Source organism: Anabas testudineus, chromosome 14 (genome assembly GCF_900324465.2).
Source record: "Anabas testudineus chromosome 14, fAnaTes1.2, whole genome shotgun sequence".
In the NCBI taxonomy this organism is placed as follows: Eukaryota; Metazoa; Chordata; class Actinopteri; order Anabantiformes; family Anabantidae; genus Anabas; species Anabas testudineus.
In genome coordinates this window covers 5,493,049-5,519,052 of record NC_046623.1, presented here as the reverse complement: position 1 = coordinate 5,519,052, position 26,004 = coordinate 5,493,049, and the positions used below count along the sequence as shown (strand labels likewise).

The window sequence follows — 26,004 nt, the reverse complement described above, 5'->3', positions numbered from 1 at the left end:
TTCTGAGAAGCTACTCACTGCATGAGTTAGGGTTTTGTTGCCAGCTGAAACATAATCATCCATGCAGTAATTATTCAATGGGAGGCTCTTACCTATTTGCTTAGTTACATCCAGGTGTTTTTTTTTTTTTTGGATGGGCAGTGTATTCTTTACCCACATAGATGTTCATATCAGAACAAACTAATTCACAAATGAGCAGAGATGCAGCAAATTGTCAAATTAACAGTATTTAAACAGTCAAGTCTGATTTGGCATCAAACCTAAACATACAAAGATCAGGAAAAAGACTCTCTGATGTATTGGTAAAGCCTGAAAATACATTTAGCTGACCACCAAAGCTCTGTAGGAAGCATTCAATCTGGAAAGAGAGCACTAAAAATCTAATGAGCTGACATCTACGTGTAAGAAAGTTTTCTGCACAGAATTGAACCAGTGGTTTGATTTGACGCTGCTGTTACAGCTGCATGTAGAGTTTCCCCTTTAATATGCACTAAGGTGAAAACGGGTTACTTGTACATGGGGAATGGCAGCAGAGAGCAAGGCACCTCCTGCCCATCACAAATATGATGTGAATGACAATGACTGCTGAAGCACCCTGTACAGATGGCAGCTTGCCATAGTGGATGAAAATCACCTTTTGAGTATAACGAGGCAGAGCCCTCGGGTTAATGTGTGTCATTGTGTGAATGTCTTTTGTTTCTGACAGAATTGAGTATGATCAGTGTTATATTTGTTACAGGTTAATCACTCTCACGCACTTGCCAGTGATAAAACTAATGTATTGTTGGGAGATGTTATCGTTAGGACATATTGTAATTCACACACTCAAGGATGTGATAGTAAACGTGGATGACAACACGAAACAAATGACCACATGAAGTTAAACAAATCTGTGAGGTAGGAGAGAATCACTCGTTTAGGGGTGGGCTTCAGTCACTCTGACTCACAGCCTAATCAGGCTTAAGTCACACATCTAATGATGCAGGATTTACTTGGGACAAAGGAAATTACTTGTAACTCCGCTCTGTGTGATGACTTGGTTGTGACTCAGATGCCCAAATGAGTGTGCGTTTTATCCACACTGGCATGATAAGCTGCAATAATGACACACATTTGTGAATGCTGCGCTGAAGAATTTCTAAATGCGATGCTGCTGCATGTCTGAAATGATGTTTACTCAACGTCATTAATCCTAAAATGCTTCCAATTATTGCTAATATGCGTTAGCCTATTGCTAAATGTCTTGTCCACTGGAATCTGTGAAGTTTCACCGTCTCATCAGAGCTCACACCACTACGGGCTAGTGAGGGGCAGTCAAAATAATTACATCACCTAATCTCCACAGTCAGCGGACAGAAAGTGATGGAAGCAGCAGTACAAACTGGCCAATCAGTGGGAAGCATGAGAGGAAATTCAGCAACTCCTTCTGTCTCTCCACTGCTCTGTCAGACTGATTTAACACTGGGACAAAGACCTGACTGTCAGGACATACAGTAGCATAATCCACCCACATCCGTGGCTAATCAATTTCTATTTTCATTTCATAATTATACAAGTGAAAAAACGAACTATTGCTAATCAGTTACAGAGAGCGCCTCTATTAAAACAAAGCTTTCCATTAGTGCTTATACAGAAAGCTACCACAGCACCATGTAGCAGAACTGTGCAATATTAAAATATTAGGACAGGAATGTAAGCTCTGTCCATTTTAATAAAAATGCCAAAAAAGAAATAAATAAATGACTTAAATCTTAAAATAGAACACTAAGAATAGAGCCTTAGAGATTTTGTGGTTCTTGGCTTTGAGCTCTCGCTCATGTACAGATAATAGGAACTGTATTATGCTTTGAATATATTTTCAAATCTTTAAAGTTTTAAGTCATGATTAATGACTGCTGACTGTAATTCGCTGACTGTGGAACTCCCATATTTGAACACCACCAAAATGTATGATGCTTGTACCAAAGGATTTTCTGCTGGATCTTGCAAATGCACCATCAAAGAATACAGGTGGTGAGAGCAAAATTACTGAGATTGATCAGCAAAGGCAGCGACTGAACAAACACTGAAAGCCTCTGTGTGTATTTAGTCACTGCATGTTTTAGTGTATTGTCCTGTGAACCAGGGAAGCGGAAAGTGGAACTTCAGATCTATGCAAACTTGCTGGATTAAGCAAGTACACAGGTTTTCTTGCTGTGCATCCCCTTAACCGTTTTGTCTCCTGCTCATCTCTGCCCCTCAGAAAATACCACAAACAACAAACTCGCCCTATTCAATTGGACAGGTGGTTGCTTGACATGAACAAAAAAACATCAACAGCAGCATCTGTTAGCTGCAGTCTGGTAACAACAGTCGCTCTGAAATTAATGCCAGACCATCTTCGTACCCTCGATGAAAACCTTAAAGAAAGTATGAGTGTGCATGACAACAACAGTACAGGATGCCCTGGAGCTGTGACAGCGTCTCCCTCAGCATCTCAGTCGGCCCGCAGCATCAACATTTGGAACAAGGAAATGATCATTATTTATGTTTGGAGATTTTGGGTTTGTGGAACACATTTTGCTGTTTTCATTTAAACTAGTATGTAGATATTTAATTGAGTTTTATCTCTAGTCACATAAATTAATTTGCATTCACTCAATAATGCAGATGAAACACTTAAGGATAAAATCTTAGTGAAAACAGCAGTTTTCATGTAATATTGTCCTTTTTTAAATATAGATGATAAATAGCTCTCTACCCCTTCATAATGCTCAACAGATCATTTCTATTTCAGTCCATAAACGCCACAGAACTTCCACAAGTAATTTATTCACTGTGTACGTGCTCGGTCATATTCAGTTTTCTCATTCACTTCTTACTTTATAGACTCAAATCTATAAAGTTTCTGAAAATGCTAAAGAGAGAGAGAGAGAGAGAGAGAGCAATTTACTGTGTAAATATAATGCACTTCAAGTGAAGAAGAAGTAATTTTAGACACAACATGTAGGGCAGTAGACTATCCCAGCATGCACTGGGCAATGGGCAGTGAACCAGGACAGGTCACCAGTCCATCAAATGGCACACATAAACAAACACAGTTGAATCTGCAGGCCATTTACAGTTTCTGGTGTGTCTGTCAACTGTGGGAGTAAACAGGAGCAAAAAAAAAGTTTGTTAACAGAATATTAATTGGTAAATACTGTGATAAATGATTGATTGTCTAAGTCAGATTTTCAAGTGAAATGTATGATGGTTCTCAGATGTGAAGATTTGCTGCTTTTCCTTCTCTGAAAAGAAAAAAAATCCGGGTTTAGATTTGTTATTTGAAAAAAAAAGAAGCATTTCACCTACTTCTTACCTGAGCTATTATATAGAATGTACCATCAAATCAAAGATGACATGCTGAACCATCACTGGAATGGGTGCCTCATGTTTTGTTTGTTTTTTTGTCAGAAAGGCATCGAGTCAACTTTACCTCTGCACAGTGAAGGTCGGGAAATCGACGCACAAACTAAAAGCGGCTTCAAACTGTGAGCTGCACAAGTGGATGATCTCAGGGAGGTGTGCACTACGAGTTACCCGATCATGTTACGGAGCCATATTAGCTTTAAATTGCTTTGTGCATTGCTTGCTCTAGAACAGCTCCCTGAAAATGTGCTGCAGTGATTCTTCTGTGTACATTGCTGCATGTGTCTTACTTGCTAAGTCACCACCTGTACTTTGCAAGGGCAAGACTAGTCTAGTCTTATTTTACTTTCTGCAAAACGTAATGAGAAGGTTTCAAAATACAATGAATGCTTGATTTCCAGATGGAGCCTTCCGAATGACTCTCATCCATCAATTACTTGTGGACATGCTCCTTCATCTCTGTCCATAGCAGACACATCCTTTTACTTAAACAGGCATGATGTTCATTATGAAATGTGAATCAATAAATCACTGGCTGCTGCTGTTGCTGTTGATGTGAAACATAATTTACAATGTGCTCATGTGCCGCATCACCTCTCCTGGTCTGCCTCTCATCAGCACCACTACAAGCATAAATAAACACAATCTCCCTCTGCATTGCTGTTTATTGGGCTATTCTGTAATGGAAAATCTATTAGCTCCTGTTTATAGGGTCGCTAGATGGCGCACTGCCTAGTTCTTATGCATTTTAATCGCATCTTCGTAGCACAGTGTTGGAACCTTTGCCACAATGGGAAATAAAACTGATGCGAGCGACGGTGCCCGAGCCACCAGGCCTGTGCCTTCACCTGCTCTCTAATCAAACTGTAGATGTGCATATTTAAGGTGCACATGTTATAATACGTATCACCATGCATCTGCAGTGATTTATCTCAGTGGATAGGACACGCCGCCTGCATCCGCAAACAATCCCAATGTAGTTGTTGACATCCTTTGTGGAGAGGCGCATAACACGAGGATGCTGTGCTTGGTTTTAATCCGTGACATCAATTTAACTGCATGAAAAATGAAGCTAAACCCGACCGACGCGATCCTGTGACAGCACTAACCCCGGTGTGCTGACAGGCTGCAGGCCGGGCGGAGTAGTAAAAGAGACAGGACTTACATCAAGAGTGGCAGTCCCGGAGTGTGATCCTCATTTCTGCGCAGCGGATTGAGACATCCTCATGTCTGTAGTGGACCCGGCAGCTGGACCCGATGTGTTGGTATGATCCAGATGTGGAACACCTTCCCTGCCGGCTCGATTGTTGGTGTATTTGAAAAACAGGAGGATTCACAGAAGCCCTGGTGTGAGATCAAGGTGCCCAGCTCTGAATACGCGGAGAAATAAAGACATGTCATCGGAAGTGCTTGGCTTCACTCAGCCGGCGTCACGTCTGAGCGTGTGTCACTCTGAGCTGCGGTGCGTGTGTGTGTGTGTGTGTGTGTGTGTGTGTGTGAGGAGACACTGTGACGGGGGGGGTGGGCTGTATTGTCTCCGCTGTGGATGACATCATCCCAGACCAATGGCGAAACACAGGGGATGAAGGGCTCAGGGGCGAGCACACAGCACGTGCGGGCTGGTGGTGTGGGGGGTGTGGGGGGGGGGGGGGGGGTGGGAGAGGGGAGGATGCAGAACCAGCACAGAGTCATTCACACATAGTTTGCATGAGACATCACAGAATCATCCACAAAGACTTCTAATAGAATAATACCACACACACACATATATTGTGAAATATATGATTTTATATTTGAATCGTCAATGATGAGTTGAGTGCTTTGAGGTTTGAGTCCCAACTCCTCCAGGTCAGGATAAAACACTGAACCTCCAGTCCTCCAGACCTAACCCTCCCAGGGAAAACCTGGGAGGGTTAGGTCAATAAGGACATCTAACGTAAAGACCTGTGTTCAGACTGTGATCTGCTGTGACCACGGCCATGGGATTAGCTGACAGAAGTAAAAACTGTATGATGGAGAAACATGGTGGTACATGGCTAATTTCAAATACCTGTTTCAATAGTTTTGTTATGTTTACTGCTGGAAAAAACAGACCTCACTGTCAGTCTCTCAGGTTGGTACCCCACAATCTTACTTCTATAATCAGAACTATTCATTAGAGGAATTATCAACTCAGAACTGATAAAACCAGTCTGCTTTATTCTAGCTTCAAACTTCAGAAGTGTGTGTGAATGAGAAGTTCATCCTCTTCATATTGTCAACTACCCTACTTGTATGTAGCCCAGAAAAAAAAAAAAAAACACAATAGTGTGATATAGGTTTTTTGCTAACATTACCTTGAAAGGCAAATTTTCCACAAAATAACTTCCATTCTATGTGAAGCAACGCTATCACGTTAAACTATTTACAAATAAGTGTTATTATGCAAAATGATGCCTAATTTAACAAGATAGGTGCTTATTTGCCACTTTTCCCATGTAGCGCTATGGTATTGCCGTAATAAATCATTAAATACCCAGCATGCATTTGGCAGTGTCTTAGCAGAATAACCACGTCTCACTCAATGCTGCCATCATGTGACCTAAATTCATAATGACATGTAGTCCTCAGGCAGCACTCTCCTGTACATGATATAAAAATAGCATAACAAATTAAATCTAAAGAAATTTGAGAGGGATTTTACCGTAAGTGGGAAATAATTTATACAATTAAATTAAGTACCTGGCTAAATGTCTGTCTGTTTATTGCTGAATGATGTAACATCCCCTCATGAAATGTATTTTGCCCTCACGAGTCTTGTAAACAGATGTTTAAATGTCTTAATTGTCTGACAAGAACAACAGACGTTGTTTGTGTAAGACCAGCAACAATGGAAGGACAGTGTTTGATTTCTGAACACGTCTCTAATCTCTTTATGTTTGATTAGGAAGTTACCACATGGTCTGTAGCCAAAGTTCTGTTGATTCATCTGGTCCCATGAGAGGAGGAGACAAATGCACCTCCTGTAAGGCTGTTGAGGAAAAACAGACTCTTTGAGTGTGATCTGTTCAATATCCACTAATTATCCATCTGCTTACCAGTCAGAGAGGTATAGAAGGATGAATCCAACAGCTTATAAGTTATATTAAAGAAAAAAAAACAGTATCTTCAACAGGAAAATAATGAAATTGATCTTTTATTCAAATGTTAAAAACAAAAATAAGAAGCTTTTCCCGACCATTTCACACAGTGTTTATGAGGTTGATGTGAATGCCTGGCTGTGTGACGGTCTTTTCCATAACCTTAAAGTGTAGTTTAAACTAATAAACTAGTGTAAAAACGTTACAGTAGGTTGGCTTTTGGGGAACTGGTGCTTACTTTCAATCTTGCTGAGATTGAGTTGAGATGATTGATGGTACACCAAGCTACTGCTAGCAGCCTGTGAGCTTTGTTGAAGCTTTGATTAAAGCAGTAGAACTTCAGAGCAATTGTTTGATACTTAAATGAAAGTTGTTCTGGTGAAACGTCTGCACTTTAGCGCGCTACACTGTATGTCATGTTACGAGTGTGATGCATAGTTAGTTCATTTAAGACTTATTATAAGTTTACATAATGTAATACATTCAACTATTGGCTTCTTTTTTTAAACTTCTTAGCAAGTTCCCAGGCCAGATGACATATACTCTACTCATCATTGTGTTCTGGTTACCTTGGCTTAGAAAACCTTAGGTTGAACAATCCTAATCTGAACAGCCTCAATTGGCTTGCGTGAAGGAACAAGACTTGCTGTCTGAACTCCATGATCTATCTCTGAGGCCGAGCTCTTCCACCACAAGAAGGAAACTCATTAGTGCGCATTTCAGTGTTTCTTTCTTCTGATGTGAGATTAACAAAAGGAGGCATTTTACAGCATCATAAATTAGTGACATTTATTTCCACTTTTTGTACATTAAACGTGCATATCAATAAAACTAAAATCGATCATATAAATACTCTAGTGTAATACTGTTACAATAAATATGGCTCTACTGATTCTAGGTTAAATAAAAAAACAAACAAACTTCAATATCAACTGCCTTGCCACACAGGGAGACACTGTCAGCAAATACTGTACATTTCTTCTCTTTTGGCACGTCTTTCATCTCAAATGTGCCATGACCACGACCTTACTCTTTCTTCAGTCATTTAAAAAAATGAGCCTTTGCTCTCTGCTGTGCTTTTTCTAAAAGTGATGTTGAAAAGTGTTCACAGTGTCAGCGTGACAAATAAGAAAACCGGTGTCCTTCCTACGTCCCTACTCAGATCCTCAGACTGCAGATTGCACCTTACCAATTGTGGAGTCAATGATGGGATACTGCCACGCTTTTCGACAATTTGTGTTGGAAGAGCAGAGGAGCACGCACACACACACACATACACACACGCGCGCCACACGCAAAAATTATAAATGTGCTCTAAGAATCTATACTTCAGTGTAATTCAAAGCTGTCATTGCTCTGGTTGTCTTACGTTAAAGAAAAAGGCATTTTAAACCCTGAACATCACATGAATTGAGAAAGCTTTGTTGATTAGGGGCACCAGGCAGTGAATTTGATACAGCTGTGAGTCACATGTACAGGAACACATCAATACATTAACTGCCATCTCAAAATATTACATACAGTACTTTAAAATAGATTACCAAGAAACTCTGATAACGTGCAAAAATAAACACATCTACGCTTTCACGAAACTCCCACACACAATGTTCATCTTTTACATGATATACAATGAATAATTAATGTATAGATTGAGTAATAAATATCAACACACAACTATGTTTTACAGGTTGTTTCAGCCAAAATAATGTCTTTCCTGTTGTGTAAAGTATCTTGTCATCCCATGCACCGTTTTAAAATCATTTACGTCTCGTTTTAATCTTGTGCTTTCCTAACGCTTAAAAAAATCACATACTGCATACTTCCTTATATTCCAGGGGATTTACTTGTCAAGGTTTGATGCAATTTCTACTGATAGATTAGATACTAAATGTTCAGTGGAACGTACTGTTTCAAAAAAGGAAGGAAAATCGAGATGAGGTTCAATTTCAGTGGCTAAAGCTTCACAGCATAGTGGATGGTAGCAAAGTTCCAAAGTCCAAAAATTCAAAGTCAGTCAGATATTGTGCAGTATCAATAATAACTAATGATATAAATATTTATAAACCTTTGTGAAAATAGACAAAAACTGAGAAAAAAACACATTCAAACTGTAAAAACAAGGAGAGGAGCTGTGTCTGTGCATTTCTCTCTGTCTCAGAAACCAGGCACATGGCAGTATGCCTCTAAGGAGGCCAACAGGATGTAGATGAACCAGAGGGAGAGGAACAGGAAGAAGGTGAGGAGCTTGGCTGTCCGTGGGCCCCCGAGCTCTCCAGCTGACACGCTGGGACGCCGGCGGTAGAGCAGCACCAGCACGCATACCAGTGCCATGATGGTGAAGAGGGTGACGGAGAAGGCCAGGGAGCCCGGATGCACCTTGAACACCTGGCCTTTGGTCTGCCAGTAAACAGCAGCAATGCTCCATGCCACCCCGATGCCCAGGAACACGTTCACTGCATTGCTGCCCGTCACATTACCGATTGAGGCATCGGCATATTGGTCCTGGATGGCAGCTACTTTACTTGCAAATGTATCTGTTGAAGAGAGTTAAAAATGGGAGTAGAGCATAAAGAGATGTGTGCATTAGAAGATAAAAGATAATCACAGAAGCAAAAAGAAGATCATGCCCACCACAATAAAATCATATATCTATTATCTATCCCCCACAATCCACGGTTGGGTGTTTCTGTGATTTTGTGATCACTGCCTTTTTATTCCACTAGGACAACTCCTAGAATAACTGGTCTGCCAGCTTGTAGGAGACTGAGTGGGGTTTCCTGAGCTAAAACCTGTCAAAACCTAATTTTCCTACTCTTGTTTGTGCACCTCTGTGGCAGTACTTCAAACACAGTGAAATGGAAATACAATTAAGCAGAACAGAAAGCAAGCAAAACAACTGAAACCATGTTTTTCCTTGTTTACAACTTGTTAATGTTCAAGACAAGATCTCTGGAGAGGAATCCTCCCACAGCACAGACAGAGGTGGAGGTTACACAAGTCTCTCCAAACAGCTGCTTCTACGGCACAGGCAAACCCCAGAGGAAAACCAGGACAAGGCCGCTATTAGAGCTATTAAACAGCACACATGCCCACCTGGAACAGAGGTACCAAGGGCCACGAACACAACAGCAGTGACGGAGTCTTTGAGGCCAATGGTGCAGCCGAAATGAGAGGCCAAGTCCCCGGTCACAGCTGTCAGCACGCCAATAAGGGAAATGGACACAAAGAAGCAGGCCCAGCCATTCCAGTACTCAGTGGGGGGGACAAAAGCGAAGAGAACTTTCCAGAAAACCGTCAGGAAGTGCATAATGTAGTCAAAGCAGGATGGCAGGCGCTCCTCGCCGCTCTCCTCCTCATCATCGTCACCTGGCAAAAGACAGAGAGAGAAGAGTTGCATGGCCTGCAGAACACACACACGCACAGCACTGCTGCTGCTTCTGTTTTTCCCTGCTGACAGTTTATCTGAAGACCACATGCTCCACAGCTGAGTTTACAAGTGCTCATTTGAATGATATAAAATCCCCAAAAGTTAGTGAATGCTTTCATTTAACTTAGGAAACACACACAACAAAATCCAGGCAAGACTAACCACCACCACTTCTAAGCCATTTAACAAGTATGTGGGCGCTAACCTCTTAAATCATTACTTTAAAATGAGTAAATATAGCTATGACTCAGTGATTGAGACGTACATAAAGGCAGGAAGCATATGTCCTATTTATAAATACACTTTCTACATGTAAACCTGAGTGACCTCAACTGGAGAGAGAAAGAAACAAAAGAGACAAAAGAGCATATTAAGAAAATGACACATCGAGCCTCAGTCAGCTTTCAGCACACCACCTACATTAACATAAATTCTGCAGAGCCATTAATGGTTCAGGCAGCGCTGGCCCGTTTAGTTTTTATGGTGAAACACATGAGGAAATCACCACTTCATGCATTTTTAATAGTCTGTTGGGATTAAAAGGAGGCAAATGTATGAAAACAGCCCTTTGTATTTGTAAGCGCTTCCATTCGTTATGTGCTAAATTAGGCTTTTTAATAATTGAGCACGTGTCAAAGTGGAGCATTTGGGATTGCATTAAAAAGCGAGAGGTAGCAGTTGGGTGAGATCCATCCTGCAGGCTCGCTGTTCCACAGAGTCGCTGCGACTCACCTGCGCTGACGGTGACGGCGCTGACAAACTGCTCTCTCCAGCTGCTGCTCCCCACCACCAGAGCCAGGTTCGTCTTCTTGATCAGCTTGTCCACGGTGCTCTGCAGGGAAAGCGAAAAGGACAGAAGAAGTTGGTGATAGCCCGTTTACAGCTACGAGATACACATCTTAACACTTCTAATGTGAGACCGAGGACAATGATGTGGTGAATTAAGGTGGAATTAACAGTGTCTCTCCTCTGTGGTGCACTATGAGTCACCAAAACAGATGTAGGGGAGAAAAAGAACCCTCTGCCCCCCAGGAAAAAGGCACTTTGCCAGCTTAAATCTGCGTTCAGTGCACAAAAAATAGAGCCTTGCATCATCAGCACATGATACTGAAGCCCTTAGTATCATTAATACTGTGTTACAGCTTAAATTTGGTCTTAAAGGAGCACCGATTATACACATTAAGATCAGTTTACCCATCAAGAGGATTACTGCGCACACTTGTGAAAAGGCAGGATCTAATGAAAACAGTCTCAAGTTGCATTGGGAAACATTGGCCACACCATTATTTTACTTTAAGTCATTTCTCATCCTCTGCTGCTTCAGTGTTGATGGAGTAACTCGTTAAAGCTGCATTATGGTTAAATGATACAACTTTCATCTTATTTCATTATTCAAGCTGAATGTAATGATGACATGAAGTAACTAACAAGGGAATCTACTGGCAGAGACATTAGTTAATTGCAGAGAACCAATAATTTATCACTTCTGGTTCTCTGGTTAAATTAATATCAATCTGCAACAGTCATCCTCAAATCATCGCTGTAACACTATTTCATTTAGTCACAATCAACAATGAACAAATTGAATGAGGTCAGAGCAACGTTGGAAGTTAGGGTGAGAAATTATGAAGAGAGAAAAGAGAAAGAGCGAAGGAATCTTTAAAGAATAAACTTTGCGAGATGCTCCAAAATCAGTGTGACGGGTCAGCGTGGGTTTGAAGTAAAAGCTGCTTGTTAGAGTTACCTTGAATTCGTAGGACTCCTCAATGACCACCTCCAGCTTAGTGTGCTCTCCCAGACAAGGGCAGCCCATCTTTGACACATCCTCAGGCCCCACTGCTGTCTTATTATCATTGGTGTCTCCTGCAACAGAGGAAAACGAAATCCAACTATCAGCCAGTGCACACGTTCCAACATGAGCTTCTAAACGAGAAGCAGTGTCAAAAGATAATCATACAGCCATGAAAACCACATAGAGCTTATGGGTCTGATTCAGTTGTTTCTGTGTGCATGTTTGCCAGGCAACAAAAGTCTGTTATAATTATTGGCCCTGTCCCCAGAGGTTGATTGACAAGCAAGTGACAGTCATCCTGAAATAAATACATAAACTTCAAATTTGCCCCAGGGTTGTGAAGAATGGATTTATACAGCACCAGTGCAGTAATGTTCAATCTTAGGAACTGAAATGTATTTTAAGCCACAACATAATGACTGCGGCTGTGTCCTCAACTCACCGTGTCTCTGTCCCACCTCCAGCAGGATGGGCTCCTCCAACACGATCGTGAAGGTCTTGTTCTTCTCGTACTCCTCGTCATCAATAATCTTAACATTGAGCAGCTTCCTGAAAGCAGAAGGAACAAGGAGCCAAATAAAGATGGTTGAATTAACACATTGGCTTTATTCAGAAAATAACAGCAGCGCTGTAGCGTCGTTACCTAAGCGTCAATCAAAAATATCTCCCAGGCAACGCAGTAAAGGCTGATTCTAATGTGAGTGCTGCTGTACAGATATGAATAAAACCAGTGGAGTGAAGACTGCCTACACAAATCGCTAATCAGAGCTGTTACATAACAAGGTGGCAGCTCAAGATTGAACAAATTATCAAACATCCTGTGGTGTGCAACACTAAAAAAAATGTTTTTCCCAGCACTCCACAAGAGGGCGGACTCCTTCTTCAACACCGACTCCATTAGAGCACATGGACGTGTAGCCCACACCCCTCCCACACACGTCAAGTTAGAAGTCACGGGAAATTAAATTATCATTATCTTGTGAGAGGAAATTCACCACCACCTATCCACCAATGCGCCTAAGTTAAAACGAATCTTAAGGCATCTTTGGAAATACGGTTTGAACTGCGATGGCTGTGAGTGCCAATCTGTGACCATCATATTTTCCTCAGCCCCCTTCATTCTCTTACACTGTCACAGTGAGTCTTTCTCTCCCTCTCCCTCCATCTCCCTAATGATATGTGGGTGGCTATCTATTTCTGTCTACACATATACACTCAAGATTCAACAACACGCAGGCAGAGCGTTTGCTTGCAGAAGAGCAGAAGTTTATTTTAAACATGAATGATACGTCACCGACTGTCTAATGTCAGGGTAAGTCATGCCAGTGGGAGCAGAGGGATCCGCAGCATAGCCTACAGTCAAAAGAGTTTATCTCTTAAACAAGCTGTTATTCCAAGGGTGATGTGTGCAGGTGTGTTTGCTTTGAAGCATCACGGAGAGACCTTAAAATAAAATGTGATGGTTGAGTTGCTATGGTCTGTATTCACACAGCAGCCATTTTGATGGTTCGTCCTGCTGCACTGTATCAAGATGAACAGAAAATAGCTGCCAGGGATCAGACAAACACTCCCGTGATAAAGAGCCAGAATGAAAGTCTGTCAAAAGGCAGCAGTGACTTAGGTTCGCATTGCAACAGGCTGATCAGATGGCATTTTAAATTTCTGCCACTGAGAGCAGTCTAAAGCTCATTTGGACTTTCTCACCAAAAAGTGGGTGATGATAACAGAAGGTGAACGAAGCAAACCTGATTCCAAGATAGACTGAAAAGTATTGTACTGTAAAGAACAACTCATCAATAGTTGGACTACTGTGAACATGAACTACCTTGTGTATTCAGCGTGCATAAATAAATACATAAAAATGAATTAGGTCTCTCCGGGGTTCATAAGTCTATTTGTCTTGAAGTCTAGCCTAGCACGAAACTGCAACTAGTCAGGTAAAGCGCAAAGAAAGGCTGGAAACATGGAGCAACAGTTCGCCTGGAGGTGTCCTGCATGTCTCAGGTAAGTAAAAATGTTCAAATCTGTATCAGAGGTTCTGCCTTACAACTTGATAACTAAAGTCCCTGAAATAGGTAACCCCTACTGTCTCCTTACATATGAGTTTGAAATGGTCGCTGTCGGTTCATGCAACACCCAGCTCTGCTTCCAAGGCACCCAGCCTTATTTCTGCAGCTCATAGCAAAAAGCACAGTTGGATTCTATCACGACGGGGAAGCCATCACTGATTGCATATCACATTTCACTGTGTATCTGCCATCTCTCCATAGCTGGAAGATGGCTTCTGAGAAGTTAGAGTTGCTGATCATATTGTCTGAGCTCTGGAGACAGATATCTGTTCCATATGGAATAACTTTAATCTCTGCTGCACGTGTGAGCCACACGGCAGACTGCAGGAAGTTAGAGGTCTTTATTACAAGTGCTAATAAAACCATGATCTCATATTTTCAGGAAGTACTGGATGTGTGGTAAGTGCTTATCCTATGAACTAATTATCTGGATTAACTTGGATTAACCTGAGAAAACAATCCATGAAATGGGCACTAGAGTAGTATAATTCTGTGGCGGAGACTGTCCCATCTAGAAAGAAAGGCCGGGCAGCTGTGATTCTTAAACAAGCTGAGGACCATTTTTATTTTGGAGTTTCCCTCTCCTCCACATTCTGTGTCGGTTTAGTAAGGATGCTCCAGCTTCCTCCCACGGTCAAAAGACATATACTGTAAGTCATGAGGACTGGAGACTCCTGCCTACAGGCACACTGTGAGTGATATTATAGACCATCTCTACTGTATGTGCAACCTGAGAGAGAATCTCTCTGATTTCTACCCTCTGCATGCTGGAAGAGGCTGCAGCCCTCCTGAGACCCTGACAAAAATTGAAGCGGGGAGGGGACAATGAGTGAATTCATACAGCAAGCATGGCAGCATGTCAAATGCTCGCAATTGAAAGGGGCACTGGCATTCAGTTAAAGACCCATGGATCAAACTGGTGTGTCAGCACATATCGTCCATGCTGAAGTGTCCTTGAGCAAGATACTAAATCTCTACCAGCTCCTGAGAGACTGCGGTGCAGCTGGATATGAACACAAAGCTGCAGTGCTGGGAAGAAATAGGTTTCTCATATCTCCAGCAGATAATAAGAACATAATTTGGTCTCCACAGTAATGTGTTGTTAGGTTAGGGTGGAAACAAAGGGACTTTGACGGTGATAATGATACATGATCCTGCCTCTGATAACTTGTAGGAAAGGGGCTGCTCAAAGATGAGGAGAAATAACGCAGTAAGATTTAGGGCCATGTTAGCCAATCTGTGCGACTGTGCTCGGGCACAGTGGTGCTCTGAGATGCAATGTAACATCTGCATGGTATCGTGCTCGCAGTGACAATACTAACATTGTTATGTTGAGAAGGCACAGTATAATGTTTCCCTAGTACATGATTTTCCAATTAGCACCAAAAACAAAGTACTGTACAAAGTCCAAGTACAGAGTACAGCTGAAGCTGATGGGAATGAAGTTTGAACTGATGCCATTAAGTGAAGTCAGAGGGTTCATCTTTACCAAAGTTGAAGAACTTTCAGCTATTATTGACTACTTCCCACCAAATGCTATGTTAGTCTGTGAATTCTATGACAAACCAATATCTGTTGATATATTTTATATGGCACACTTCATATGCTGATCATCAGTGCTGGAGGGGTCGTGGAACTGTTGTAAGTATGATGACATAATGATATGATAACATAAACCATAGAGTGAAAGCATCATTTAATTACAGGTTGAACCTTTTGTCCTACCTCAACGAGTCTGCAGAGAAAGGTTTTAACCACTCTCGATGTGTTAACGTTACCCAACTGTTCCTCTCCTCTGTGATCGGTGTTTGTCAGGGAGTTCAGGATGCTATTGATCCTGACTACATTAGGCATGAGAAATAAAGAATGTCAGGCCATTGATTTCTCTTTTCAGAAATGATCTCCTTACGTCCCTTTCATCTTAGCTTATATAACTGCCCCCGTTATCCACTTCAGCCTCAACTAGTCTATATTGCCACACATTTTGAGGCGCTAACAGATACAAGAGCAAGCTGTGCGAAGGCATCAAAGAGTCTGTGCAGATCTTGCTCTAATCCATAAACACAAATGTGAAATGGCTCTCTATGTCAGCCTGTTTATTTTGGCTCAGAGGTTTGTGTCTGTACATAATAATCTATTTACTGCAGTGCAGAATTTAGATGGTAAATTATTATTTAGCTGCACGCTTAGATTTTAAACCATCCCTCCTGGCTTTATGTCAAAAGCTTAAAAACTTGGCTTCCTCTTCTTTTGCTCCTCTGCATGCTTAAACGTCGAGCGCGACAGGCAGATGTACAGTCAGACACAAAGACACACAAAGCCAAAGACACTGTAATAAAAAAGCACACACACACACACACACACACACACACACATAAAAACACGGAGCTGCCTGGAGGCCTGCTGCAGAGTGTCAGCTCTTTGTCCTGAAACACTCGGGTAAGAAAAAACAGCTCTGTTTGAAGGATGAACTTTGGCAGCCTGCTGAGCAGATACACATAACGCAGAGCATGTGCAAAAAATGATCTGCTCAGAGGCGCAGCTACTGTAGAGAGGAGCGTACAGAACCTGACATACTTTAGATGACTCCACAGTGATGGGGTTTCACCTGCATCTTTTAACAGGATTGACTGAGCGCTCCAAATTAAACAACCTCATAAAAAATTCAGTCTGACTCCAGCATCTGAGCAGCATAAAGTAGGGACAAACCGGGATCTTGTTGGAAGACCTGAGCGCGTTCAAATGGGGAACTTTGGCTTGATGGCTCTGCCCCACCTTTGATAAATAGCTTCGTGTCACAGATACAAATAAATGTTGCCCCCTCATTTCAGAACACGTCGTTCTCCAACACCGCCTTACAGCAGATTCAACATTCAAATGGTAAATAGTCAGCAGCTGTGACCTGGCATTTCTGAGTCAAGATCTCTTTTACCTGTGATCAGAGTACTCTTGCCTTCCCCCTTTGAAGTATTTGCTTGCTGTTTGAAGGAGCACAGGAGCACCTGAACACAGCTCTGGCATTTCCTTTTGCATTTGGATTTCCTTTTCAACCGTTTTCTGGTTACAAACTCGGCTGCTCTGCTGGATCCCCCGCTCTCCTGGGTTCCTTCCTCTTCTGCAGCACTGCTACTGACTCCAGATAATATCAAGTGTGCAGATGCTTGTGTCACAGTCAGATTACCACTGTCTGATGACCAGAGTCTTGGCTCAGTAGGTGAGAATTTTATCTAATGCTCAGTCTCCGTTTCAATGCGGATGCAAGGTGCGTGCCTCTTATCTCAGATTGTTAGACACTATTGTCTCATTAAGCAGCTCCTGCAGCTCTCTGCACTATGTTGAGAACTTTTGGGACTCCTTTAACCCCTCTTCACTCTCTTTAATTGCTAGGGATGCTCAGGCAGCTCTTTTTAGTCCCCCTTTGGAGCAGCATTTGGTTTGATGTGGGTTTAAAGTAGTTCAATGCAGACACACATACACACACATGTGCACCCTTGTAAATTCACACAGAGAAGCTCTCGGAAAAACATGCAGATAAATAACCAGATTAAAACGGACAAAAACGCAGACAAATGTATTTAAATCTCACCTGCACTGCAAGGCAAAAAAAAAAACAAATAGGAAGATCTGCATTCTCTTTGATACCTTGCATTCACCTGGCTTTCCTCCCACTCAGCCAACCTACACAAAACACCTACACACAAGCCCTGAAAATCCTCCTTATACAGATGGACTCGCATTGACACATTTTGCTTTTGTTTGGTCTTTTGGTTTCGGTGTAAATCATTTTATGATGAACTTAACGTGGTTGAGGGCATTTTTGTGTTTTTTTCTTTTTATTAAATAAATAGAAATCACCTCTGTGGATAATTGCCAGGTCCTTCTCTCATCTCATCATAAAAAAATAAAAAAAAACATGCTACAAGTGTACTCATCGTTCAGCCAACCCTTCCACACTACGTTCAATAGAAAAGCTCAAATAACATCACACTTTCACCCGTCCTCCCTGCTCTTTTTATCTGCCTCTCTGCTGGTGCATGCATGAATCATTTCGTGGAAATTATCACACAGGCTTCGCCGCTGTGCACGTTTTTCAGCGTTCAACCCTCATCGCCCCCCCCTTCACCGCTGTGCAATCACCTGTCTGATTTTCCCTCCTCTATTCTGTCACCCACAAATACTTCCCTTTGTTTTCTGTGGTGGAGTTTTCATTGCTCTCCAATACGACAAACTCCCAGAAAACCTGCACAGAAATACCAAAAGGGCTGCATGTTAAGTCCGCATTCATTCATGGAAAGCTGCTCCTGTGCTTCTTCCCTTTCTCCTTGTTCTCCTTCTTTTACATCAGCCACAATGTTTCATTATCTCCCGCACAATTATATCCTCATATCCTCCCACATCGTCCCTCTGAAAGATCTAAACTTCTCAGAGTGAACGTCTCGATGACTCATGAAAATAGTCTTTTTATCCTTCAGGGGTGAACAGACAACCTACAGTAATCTAGCAGGACTGTTTAACATACCAAAGTGTGGGCTGTGATGTTTGATCAAGTGATGAGAAGCAACAACAAGACATCACATCAAAAAAGAAGAACTCTCACTCACATGGTCTCATCGTTCTGAAACTCCAGCTTGCCGGACACCTCCTCATAGTCCTCTCCAGCCTTGGCGGTGCCCTCGACGGTGTGGTAAGGCACCGCCACCTTCCCCCTTGCCCCAGACGTCCGGTGAACCTTCACCTGCATGTTGCCGATGCTTTCGCTGACCCTCGTTGAGTTACTCTCGAATGTAAAAATGCCAGCGTGGTCGTCATCGTAGATGGTAACGGTGGCGGTGTGAGCGTTGCCCAGGGCTGCCTTCGGAGGGACGTGGGAGATACCCACCGTGCTGTTGCTGGAGGTGATGGAGCTCGGCTCCAGGATGGAGACCTCAGCTCGGTGAACGATGCGCGGGTTACTAAGGCGCACGTAGAAGTGCTCATCCTCCTCGAAAATGTCATCATCAATGACGCCAACAGTGAATTCTTTTGTCGTCTCACCGGGCTTGAAGACCAAAGTGCCCTCAGCGAACTCATAATCTGAGCCTGCATTGGCCGTCCCATCTTCTGTCCGGTAGTCCACCTGTGACGAATAGGAGAAGAAAGAAACACTGTTAAATATTTAGTGACTGGACTTAAAATGCTGAATTATTCATTTTAAGCAGTTTATTTTAAATTGACCTTGAGCGTTAGCAACATTTCTGTTGCTTTACGACTTACCTTCACAGTGCAGCCACCTTCCCCTCCGTGCCGGCTCACTGACAGCTTCAGCGAGCCGCAGTTCTCAAAGCACTGGTAGTGAGATGGATCAAACTGCAGGTAGATGGTGTTGGGGTCTTCCTCTTGCCCAGTTGCCTCGTGACAGCTCACCACCTTCCTGGCCTGGTCAGCGGCGTGCTTTTTCAGGATGTTCCCAGCTCCAATCATCATGCGTGTGGCTTGAATGCGATAGAAGGCTCGGCTCTTCTGCTGCTGGACCAGCACTTGGTAATTGGCCATCTCAATCAGCTGCTCCATGTCCTTCTCCGGGTGTCTCTGTTTTAACTCTTTTAGAGTGCGGGCCATCTCCCGTCGGGCCTCTTCCTCCTGATCTTGCTCTGCACTCATCCCTCCACCTTCCTCCACCCCCTCTAGCATCCCATCCAGAGCCTCTTTGGGGTGAGTGTGGGAGTTCACACCTTGGCCGTCCATCTCCAAGTCCATTTTAGTGAACATGGCATCGCCCTCGGACTCAATGATAATGCCTCGGGTCTTGTCAGCACGATAACGCCTATGAACATACTTGTAGAAGAGCAGGCGCCGGTCCGCGATCCAGGCTTGCAGGACACAGAGAGGGAAGAAGAGGAAGGTGAGGACAGCTTCCCAAACTTCCACCTCTCCGGGGGAGAACACAGAAAGGATGAGATACAGCCAGATGTAGGCGAAAATGCTCCAGGCAGCAGTGACAAAAAACACCCGCAGGTGCTTTATCTTGCGGGTTTCATTTTCTGGCACCACATACACACAGATGGCAATGATAATGAACATGTTGAATGCAGCGCTGCCCACGATGGTGCTGGGGCCCAGAGAGCCAGCCTCGAAATTATGGCCGACCACTTCGATGACAGACAGCAGGATCTCTGGTGCTGATGAGCCCAGAGCCATCAGGGTCAGGTTGGACACCGTCTCGTTCCAGATGCGCACAGTAGTTGTTGTCGTCTCACCATTGGGCTTCTTGATTGTGATCTCCTTTTCCTGAGAGGTGATGACCTCAATAGAGGACATGAAGCGGTCTGCAATGATGGACATGCCCAGAAACATGTATATAAGAGCTGCAAAGTAAACAATGGCGCGCGCCACCTTATCACCCACTGCAGGGTTCTGGGGGTTCCACATGGGCAGCACCACGCCATCGGAGCAGTTATCTTCACTGGAACAGTTGCCTGGTGTGCTGCCCATATCTTCATTGCTGGCGCTGCCCTGGGAGAAATGAGTGACTCCCGGGAGCAGAACCAGCAGAAGAGAGATGTACACACACGGGGAGACAGGTGGAGTGCAGTTCAGGATGCGTTTGTACAGCACCATGGCGAGATAATGACGTTTGGTGTCTTCTGATATTCAATGCACGTCACATGTGAAAGTTCAAGCCTGTGAAAGACAGAAATAAAAATACATTTGCATCAGATCATATCGATTATTTCACATAGTTCATCATTCACATTCTTATTCTTAAAATAACCTGTACAAGGAAAGGGTTAACATCACAACCGTCCGAACAGTCATGCTCTTTTGTATGCAAATGACGTGGGATCCAACTATTTGGTCGGTCCAAGTTTGCAAAGCCAAAAATATTGGCACCTACTAATCACTGAGTCACTGGTATTGAACTGCCCTGTCAAACTCCCACACATATAATGTGGCCATTATGCTCTAAGCATCAGTAAAAACGTTACCCTCTGCACCTGTAGTATTGAGGCAAAATCTGACTCAGTCCAACATGTACTGTCAAGCTAGATGGGATTCCAAAAATACTCTTCACTGACAATGAGTGTAACCAGAAAAAAGCAGTTCTGAAGCAGCCCAGAAAAACTGCTCTTTATATTATAGGATTATATAAAGGAGAAACAATCCTGGTTTCTTATGGAGGTGCAGCTTGCCACACAACTCTAGTGTCTACTCTAGTGTTGTACTGGTTAATGCTAAAAGCTGGAGTAAACACTTGTTTTATGTGTATTATTGTATGTACACCACTTGAACCATGTCAGGAGACAACTTAAAATCATTTCACAGTGTTTTTCTAGCAGCAGCTTGGCCATCTTAACAGCTCCAGTGAACATGTCAGACAGCACAACACTGGTGCTCTCCAGAGCATCAACATCTGCATCAACGTGAAGACAGAAAAAAAAAAAGAGGAAAGAAACACCAAGCAATGTAATCTGGTGCTTCCTAATTAAAGTTTTAAGACCACCTCCGTCTCAAAAATAGGTTGCCTACCTACAGCAAAGAAATACATAAATCTGACAGCCCTTTATGTGCAGCACATGCTCTCATTGACATGCAGCAGAGAAAAGCTGCAATCTCCACTCTGACCTGCATAACAGGAGGTGCACGTTTTCCCTTGGTTTCAATCAAAGCTACATTTCAGGGTGAAGCAGCGCAGCCCAGCTGTACAAATTAAGTTGTAATGTTCTTTGCTGCCTTATTAATAAACGAGCACCAGGTTGTATCTGGAACAACAGCAACACCTCAGCACCTGTCCGCTCATTAGATTGAGTGAAATTAGCAGCATCAGCACCATGGACAGCAACGCCTGCAACAAGCAGGAAGAAGCAGCATAAAAAAAGAAACATGTGACCAGCCATATTCATTAATATAATATAATATTGCTTTCCTCTGGCAAACAACCCTGCACAAATTTTGAGTGGGTGATGTTTCTATGGTAAAAGCGAGCTCTCCAACCGGTGGGGATGCAGGAATGGAACATTTTTATTCACAATACTATAGAGAGAGAAGGTGTCATCCACTGTTCACTGACACACATTCCTCACTTAGATCAAGATGTAGCAATAAGCTAACAAGGTGGGTCACTATAAGGACACTCACTTGTTTCCCTCAGGAAAGAAAATGTAATAGATTCAGAAGTTGCAACCCTCCTGCTGCAACTCCACCAGTACAAAAGTACAGTCCTCTGCACCGGTGAGTAATCTCGGTCCAACTAAGCCCAGCCAGATGTCCCTTTTCCATTTCATGCGGTTTATCATGCAACCTTTAGTTATTCTAAAATTACCCAAACCTTAAAAAAAACAAAAAAAAACTCTGACCCAAATAACCGTTTGAAGATTTAATTCTCAAACACGTTCTATTTGGTAGGCAGAGGTCTCAGGTTGGCACATAAACACTTGTACATAATGAGTCACACTTTGATGCCAGCACTTGTTTTAGGAGAGAGAAGGTGTTTTTTCTTCCCAAATGGTGGCAGTCTCAATTAGTAATGAGACTCCCCATAAATGTCATTTCTGCTGTCTTGGGAAGGAAAAGTCAAAAATAACAAACAGAAGGAACATGAACTAGAAACAATGTAAAAAAGAAAAAGAAAAAAGAAAAAGGAAACCAACTGTTGGCAGAAAACATCATATCAGTCAAACACACCTAACAAACTAACTAAATGTTACACAGGTGTGTCAGGTACAGTTGTTTAACATGCATGTTCAGGCTTAAGAAACCAGAGAGAGAAACAAAGCTGCTCATGCAGGGATATCATTTATGTTCAAGTTCATATTTGCTATTTTTAATATTCGAAGGAACTAAATCACTCACCTGGGAAGAGTTATCAGTGAATCAGCCCAGTGTGGAAACAGTGGTGTCGGGCAAATGAACTTATCCTGAATTTTGCTCTGTGGAAAGGCAGGTTATCTTAAATCAGCGAATTGAAAACAGAGTTTAGAAAACTAAGATCACACATCTGAGAGTTTTAAAGCTCATTAAAGAGCCAGAGACATGTGGGCCAGGAAAATTAGCAAATGGAGTAAAAAAAAATACACATCAAACATCACTATTCTAGATTAGACACAATCCAAAAGATACATTGCAAACAGGTTCTGAGACAGCTTGAATATGTGGCATTGAAAATACAGGAAAAAAAGACGATCATTCTGTAAGTGGACGTTGTGCATGAGGGACACAGAGACTGGTCCGTCCGGTGCGCACAGCAGCCCCACACATACTCACAGAAAGCCCCGAATCTCAGCTGGACCTTGGTCACAGCGTGGCTACTCTGCACCAGTTCACCAGAGGAAGACACCCAGTGTTCACACATTCACCCAGCAGGCTGCTGTAATGGTGCTGGCTTGTTGCGCTGCTGTCTTGGATCTGGCGCGGAGCTTCCCACGGAGCTTCTCTCGCTGTTATTTTTTCTTACCAACCTCGGCAAACTTAACACTGTAGGATTAATTCGCCTTATTTAAATCGCACTCGTCCCAGCGAGGCAACACCTTCCGCCAAGCTAAGTAAATATTCACTAACCACAACGCGTTTCCAGCCCGGTCCTCTCCACGCTACGTGCGATTGTTGATGCGTAAAATAAAAAAATTGAATTACTGTCTCTGCCCTCATCCGTCCCGCTTGTATCAGTCAGAAATTCTTCAAAACTGTCAATTTATGGGGAAAAAATGCTTTAATTGTGTTTTTTAATCCGAGCTGTAAAACTGGGTGGAAGAAAAAAAAAAGCCTCTGTCTGAACTAGATAACGCAAAGAACCAAACAGGACTGCACATGAGAGTAGGCGTGAATGAATGGTGGAGCACTAAGAGGACAAACCACACACATTGATCAGGACAAGATGGATATCAAGCACAGGGATGGTGGCAGACAAGAAAGAGGAGTGTGGTGTTATGCAAATGGAAGTCTTGTCTTACTCTCGCGGTGGGCAGCACTGGCACAAGGAGCGATGAGCGAAAAAGCGGTAACACTGCAGAAACAGGGGAGGAGACGTTCAGGAACAGCGCTACACGCACGGCTGGTCCTCCTGACTGCGCATCAGGAGTCCAAGACGAATTACCATTTCACTCCTAAATCCCCATAATTTGCTCCTAATCGCTATCACTCATGAGCAGAGATCACCTGCTGTTAGCGCAAACCTAGAGGTGTGATGCTCGCTTTCAGATTAAGAGATGCCAGATGTTGTTGCCTGTGGGTCTTTTGTGGGTTGGTGGATTGATTTTTTTTTTTTTTTTTTTTTTGTTGCAATCTGGATGGTTATATGAGCAGCTACAGAAAAAGCACACAAATACTGAGGTTGCCGTCAAATTGCAGCATTATGAGAGCTGTAGATATAAAGAGCAGGACTAAACTGAACCACATTTGAAAAAGAAAAGAACATGAAAATCCATAGAGAGTAATAAAAGTCTACAGGAAGACTATAGCAAACCATTCAGATAGCTCATAACAGGAGACTGTTAGAGTGGTAAAAATAGAGAAACAACTTTCCCACTGGAAAAAGAGGAGATGTAAAGGCTGTGCAAGATGTAAAGCTACTAATTGCAAACATAAAGGTCAAGCTGCTTGTCATAAGTAGACCAATGTATTCTGGAGCTCCAGGGGAGCTTTCTAAAGGCTAACAATATCATCCTGGTGAAGTCACCGGAGCTGCAAGGCTTAAGACTTGAAATATTTGACACAAAACCTGTGTTTTTGCACTAGAAAGATGAGATTTTGAAACAGATGGAGAACATCAAATGCATTATGGGAATGTTAGGACTGTGGTTTTGGAGATCTTCTGTCTGCTCATTGCAACCTGAGTCCCAATATCTTCACAGAAGTGCAACACTAACATCGCTGTAATCCCCGTTTAATAAATCAGGAAATATGTATCTGTGTCAGACTTAGCTAAGCCTTCATGAATCGATGCAGTACTGAGGTAGCACAGGCTGGTACATGTATGTCAAAATGTATTGGTGGTATTTATAGTAGCATGTGACATTTAGCATGCCAGAATTATCATAATGTCATTTCACATTCAGTCTTCAATTGTTAAGTGAATATTAGATAAGTGGAGATTTTAAACCTCAGCCAACATCATCATCATTCATCTGTATTCATCCAGCATCCACAGCACCGTTGGACCACAATGTGACAAAACAACATTGTCACTCCACCCTGCTAGCAAAGCAAAAAAAAAAAAAAAAAAAGAAAGAAAGAAAGAAAGAAAGAAAGAAAGAAAGAAAGAAAGAAAGAAAATATAGTTTTCATCTGGAAAAAAGTCATTTAATTTTTATAGGTGGATGATTGCCTGTTATAATGGTGGAACGCAGGCTGTAGAGATGACACCTGAAGGGATGATTATGAAAAACCTCAGAGAGACATAAAAGAGATTAGACTGAGATCTGGAGCACAGAAAGCACAGGAGGAGGGGAAACATCCTGAACTACATGCAGGAGCAGCACTGGAATCGTCTGCTCCTGTAGAGAGGACTGAAACCTGTTAACAACAGAGATGCTTCACTTGAACAGGTCACTTGAACCTGTACACAGTCTACAAAACAGAAAACTACCCAATAGGCTACAGCAGCTAAAAAGCATGTGTGTTGCAACCGTATGGGTCACAGCCAAAAGGTAAAATGACATCATACATCATACTATCGCACCATCCATCCCTCAGTTTGGAGGATCGGCTCAGGTAGTTCTACCTGAAGAATTAATGAAAAGTTAGTGGATGGCAACAGGTGGTTGACATAGCAGCACATCAGCCTTTATTGTGAAAAAAAAAAAAAAAAACCAACACTGATACGAAAAGTATCTTTACTACACCCGAGAAAGACATTCCTCTGATAGCTTGAAAAAGAGTAAAGAGAAAAACAGGACACTTCTCAAACTGTTTCAGCCCCCAAACTCTGTATTTCCACATTTATTTATTTTTTCTGTTAAAGGTAGATAACACTTGGTTGCAGGATCATGATGGGGTGGAAATGAAATTGCCTACAAACATGTCCTTTTCTTTGCCAGGCACAGTCCACAAGGTTCCCTGTTTTAGTTGTTCTCATAGAGACAGAGGTGCTGGGATGTAGTTATTAAAACCAGCAACTACAACATTAGGCCTGTGATGTTGAGTCTTTATCAGCTTTGCACATTTGGGCTCTGCAATCTTTTCTCTTTCTTCTTTACAAGACACATGAATCCATCAAACAACTTGACCACTAAA

At 42.5% G+C, this 26,004-nt stretch overlaps 1 protein-coding gene across 3 annotated transcripts; it reads right to left on the bottom strand.

The window, feature by feature from the left end:
* Positions 1-7,297: 7,297 nt before the first annotated feature.
* slc8a4a (solute carrier family 8 member 4a) lies at positions 7,298-23,743 on the bottom strand. Of its 3 annotated transcripts, none has more exons than XM_026370154.1 (9): positions 23,724-23,743; positions 22,627-22,703; positions 19,051-20,457; positions 18,399-18,913; positions 12,171-12,277; positions 11,681-11,799; positions 10,669-10,768; positions 9,603-9,875; positions 7,298-9,043 (listed from the first exon to the last, which is right to left on the bottom strand). In XM_026370154.1, exons 3-9 carry the CDS (start codon positions 20,392-20,394, stop codon positions 8,664-8,666), a joined length of 2,838 nt encoding a protein of 945 aa, XP_026225939.1. In that variant the 5' UTR covers positions 20,395-20,457; positions 22,627-22,703; positions 23,724-23,743; the 3' UTR covers positions 7,298-8,663. The 3 variants fall into 3 exon arrangements, with proteins under 3 accessions (XP_026225939.1, XP_026225937.1, XP_026225938.1); XM_026370152.1 differs by lacking the exon at positions 23,724-23,743 and adding an exon at positions 23,038-23,660; XM_026370153.1 differs by lacking the exon at positions 23,724-23,743 and adding an exon at positions 23,332-23,660.
* Between the last annotated feature and the right edge of the window lie 2,261 nt (positions 23,744-26,004).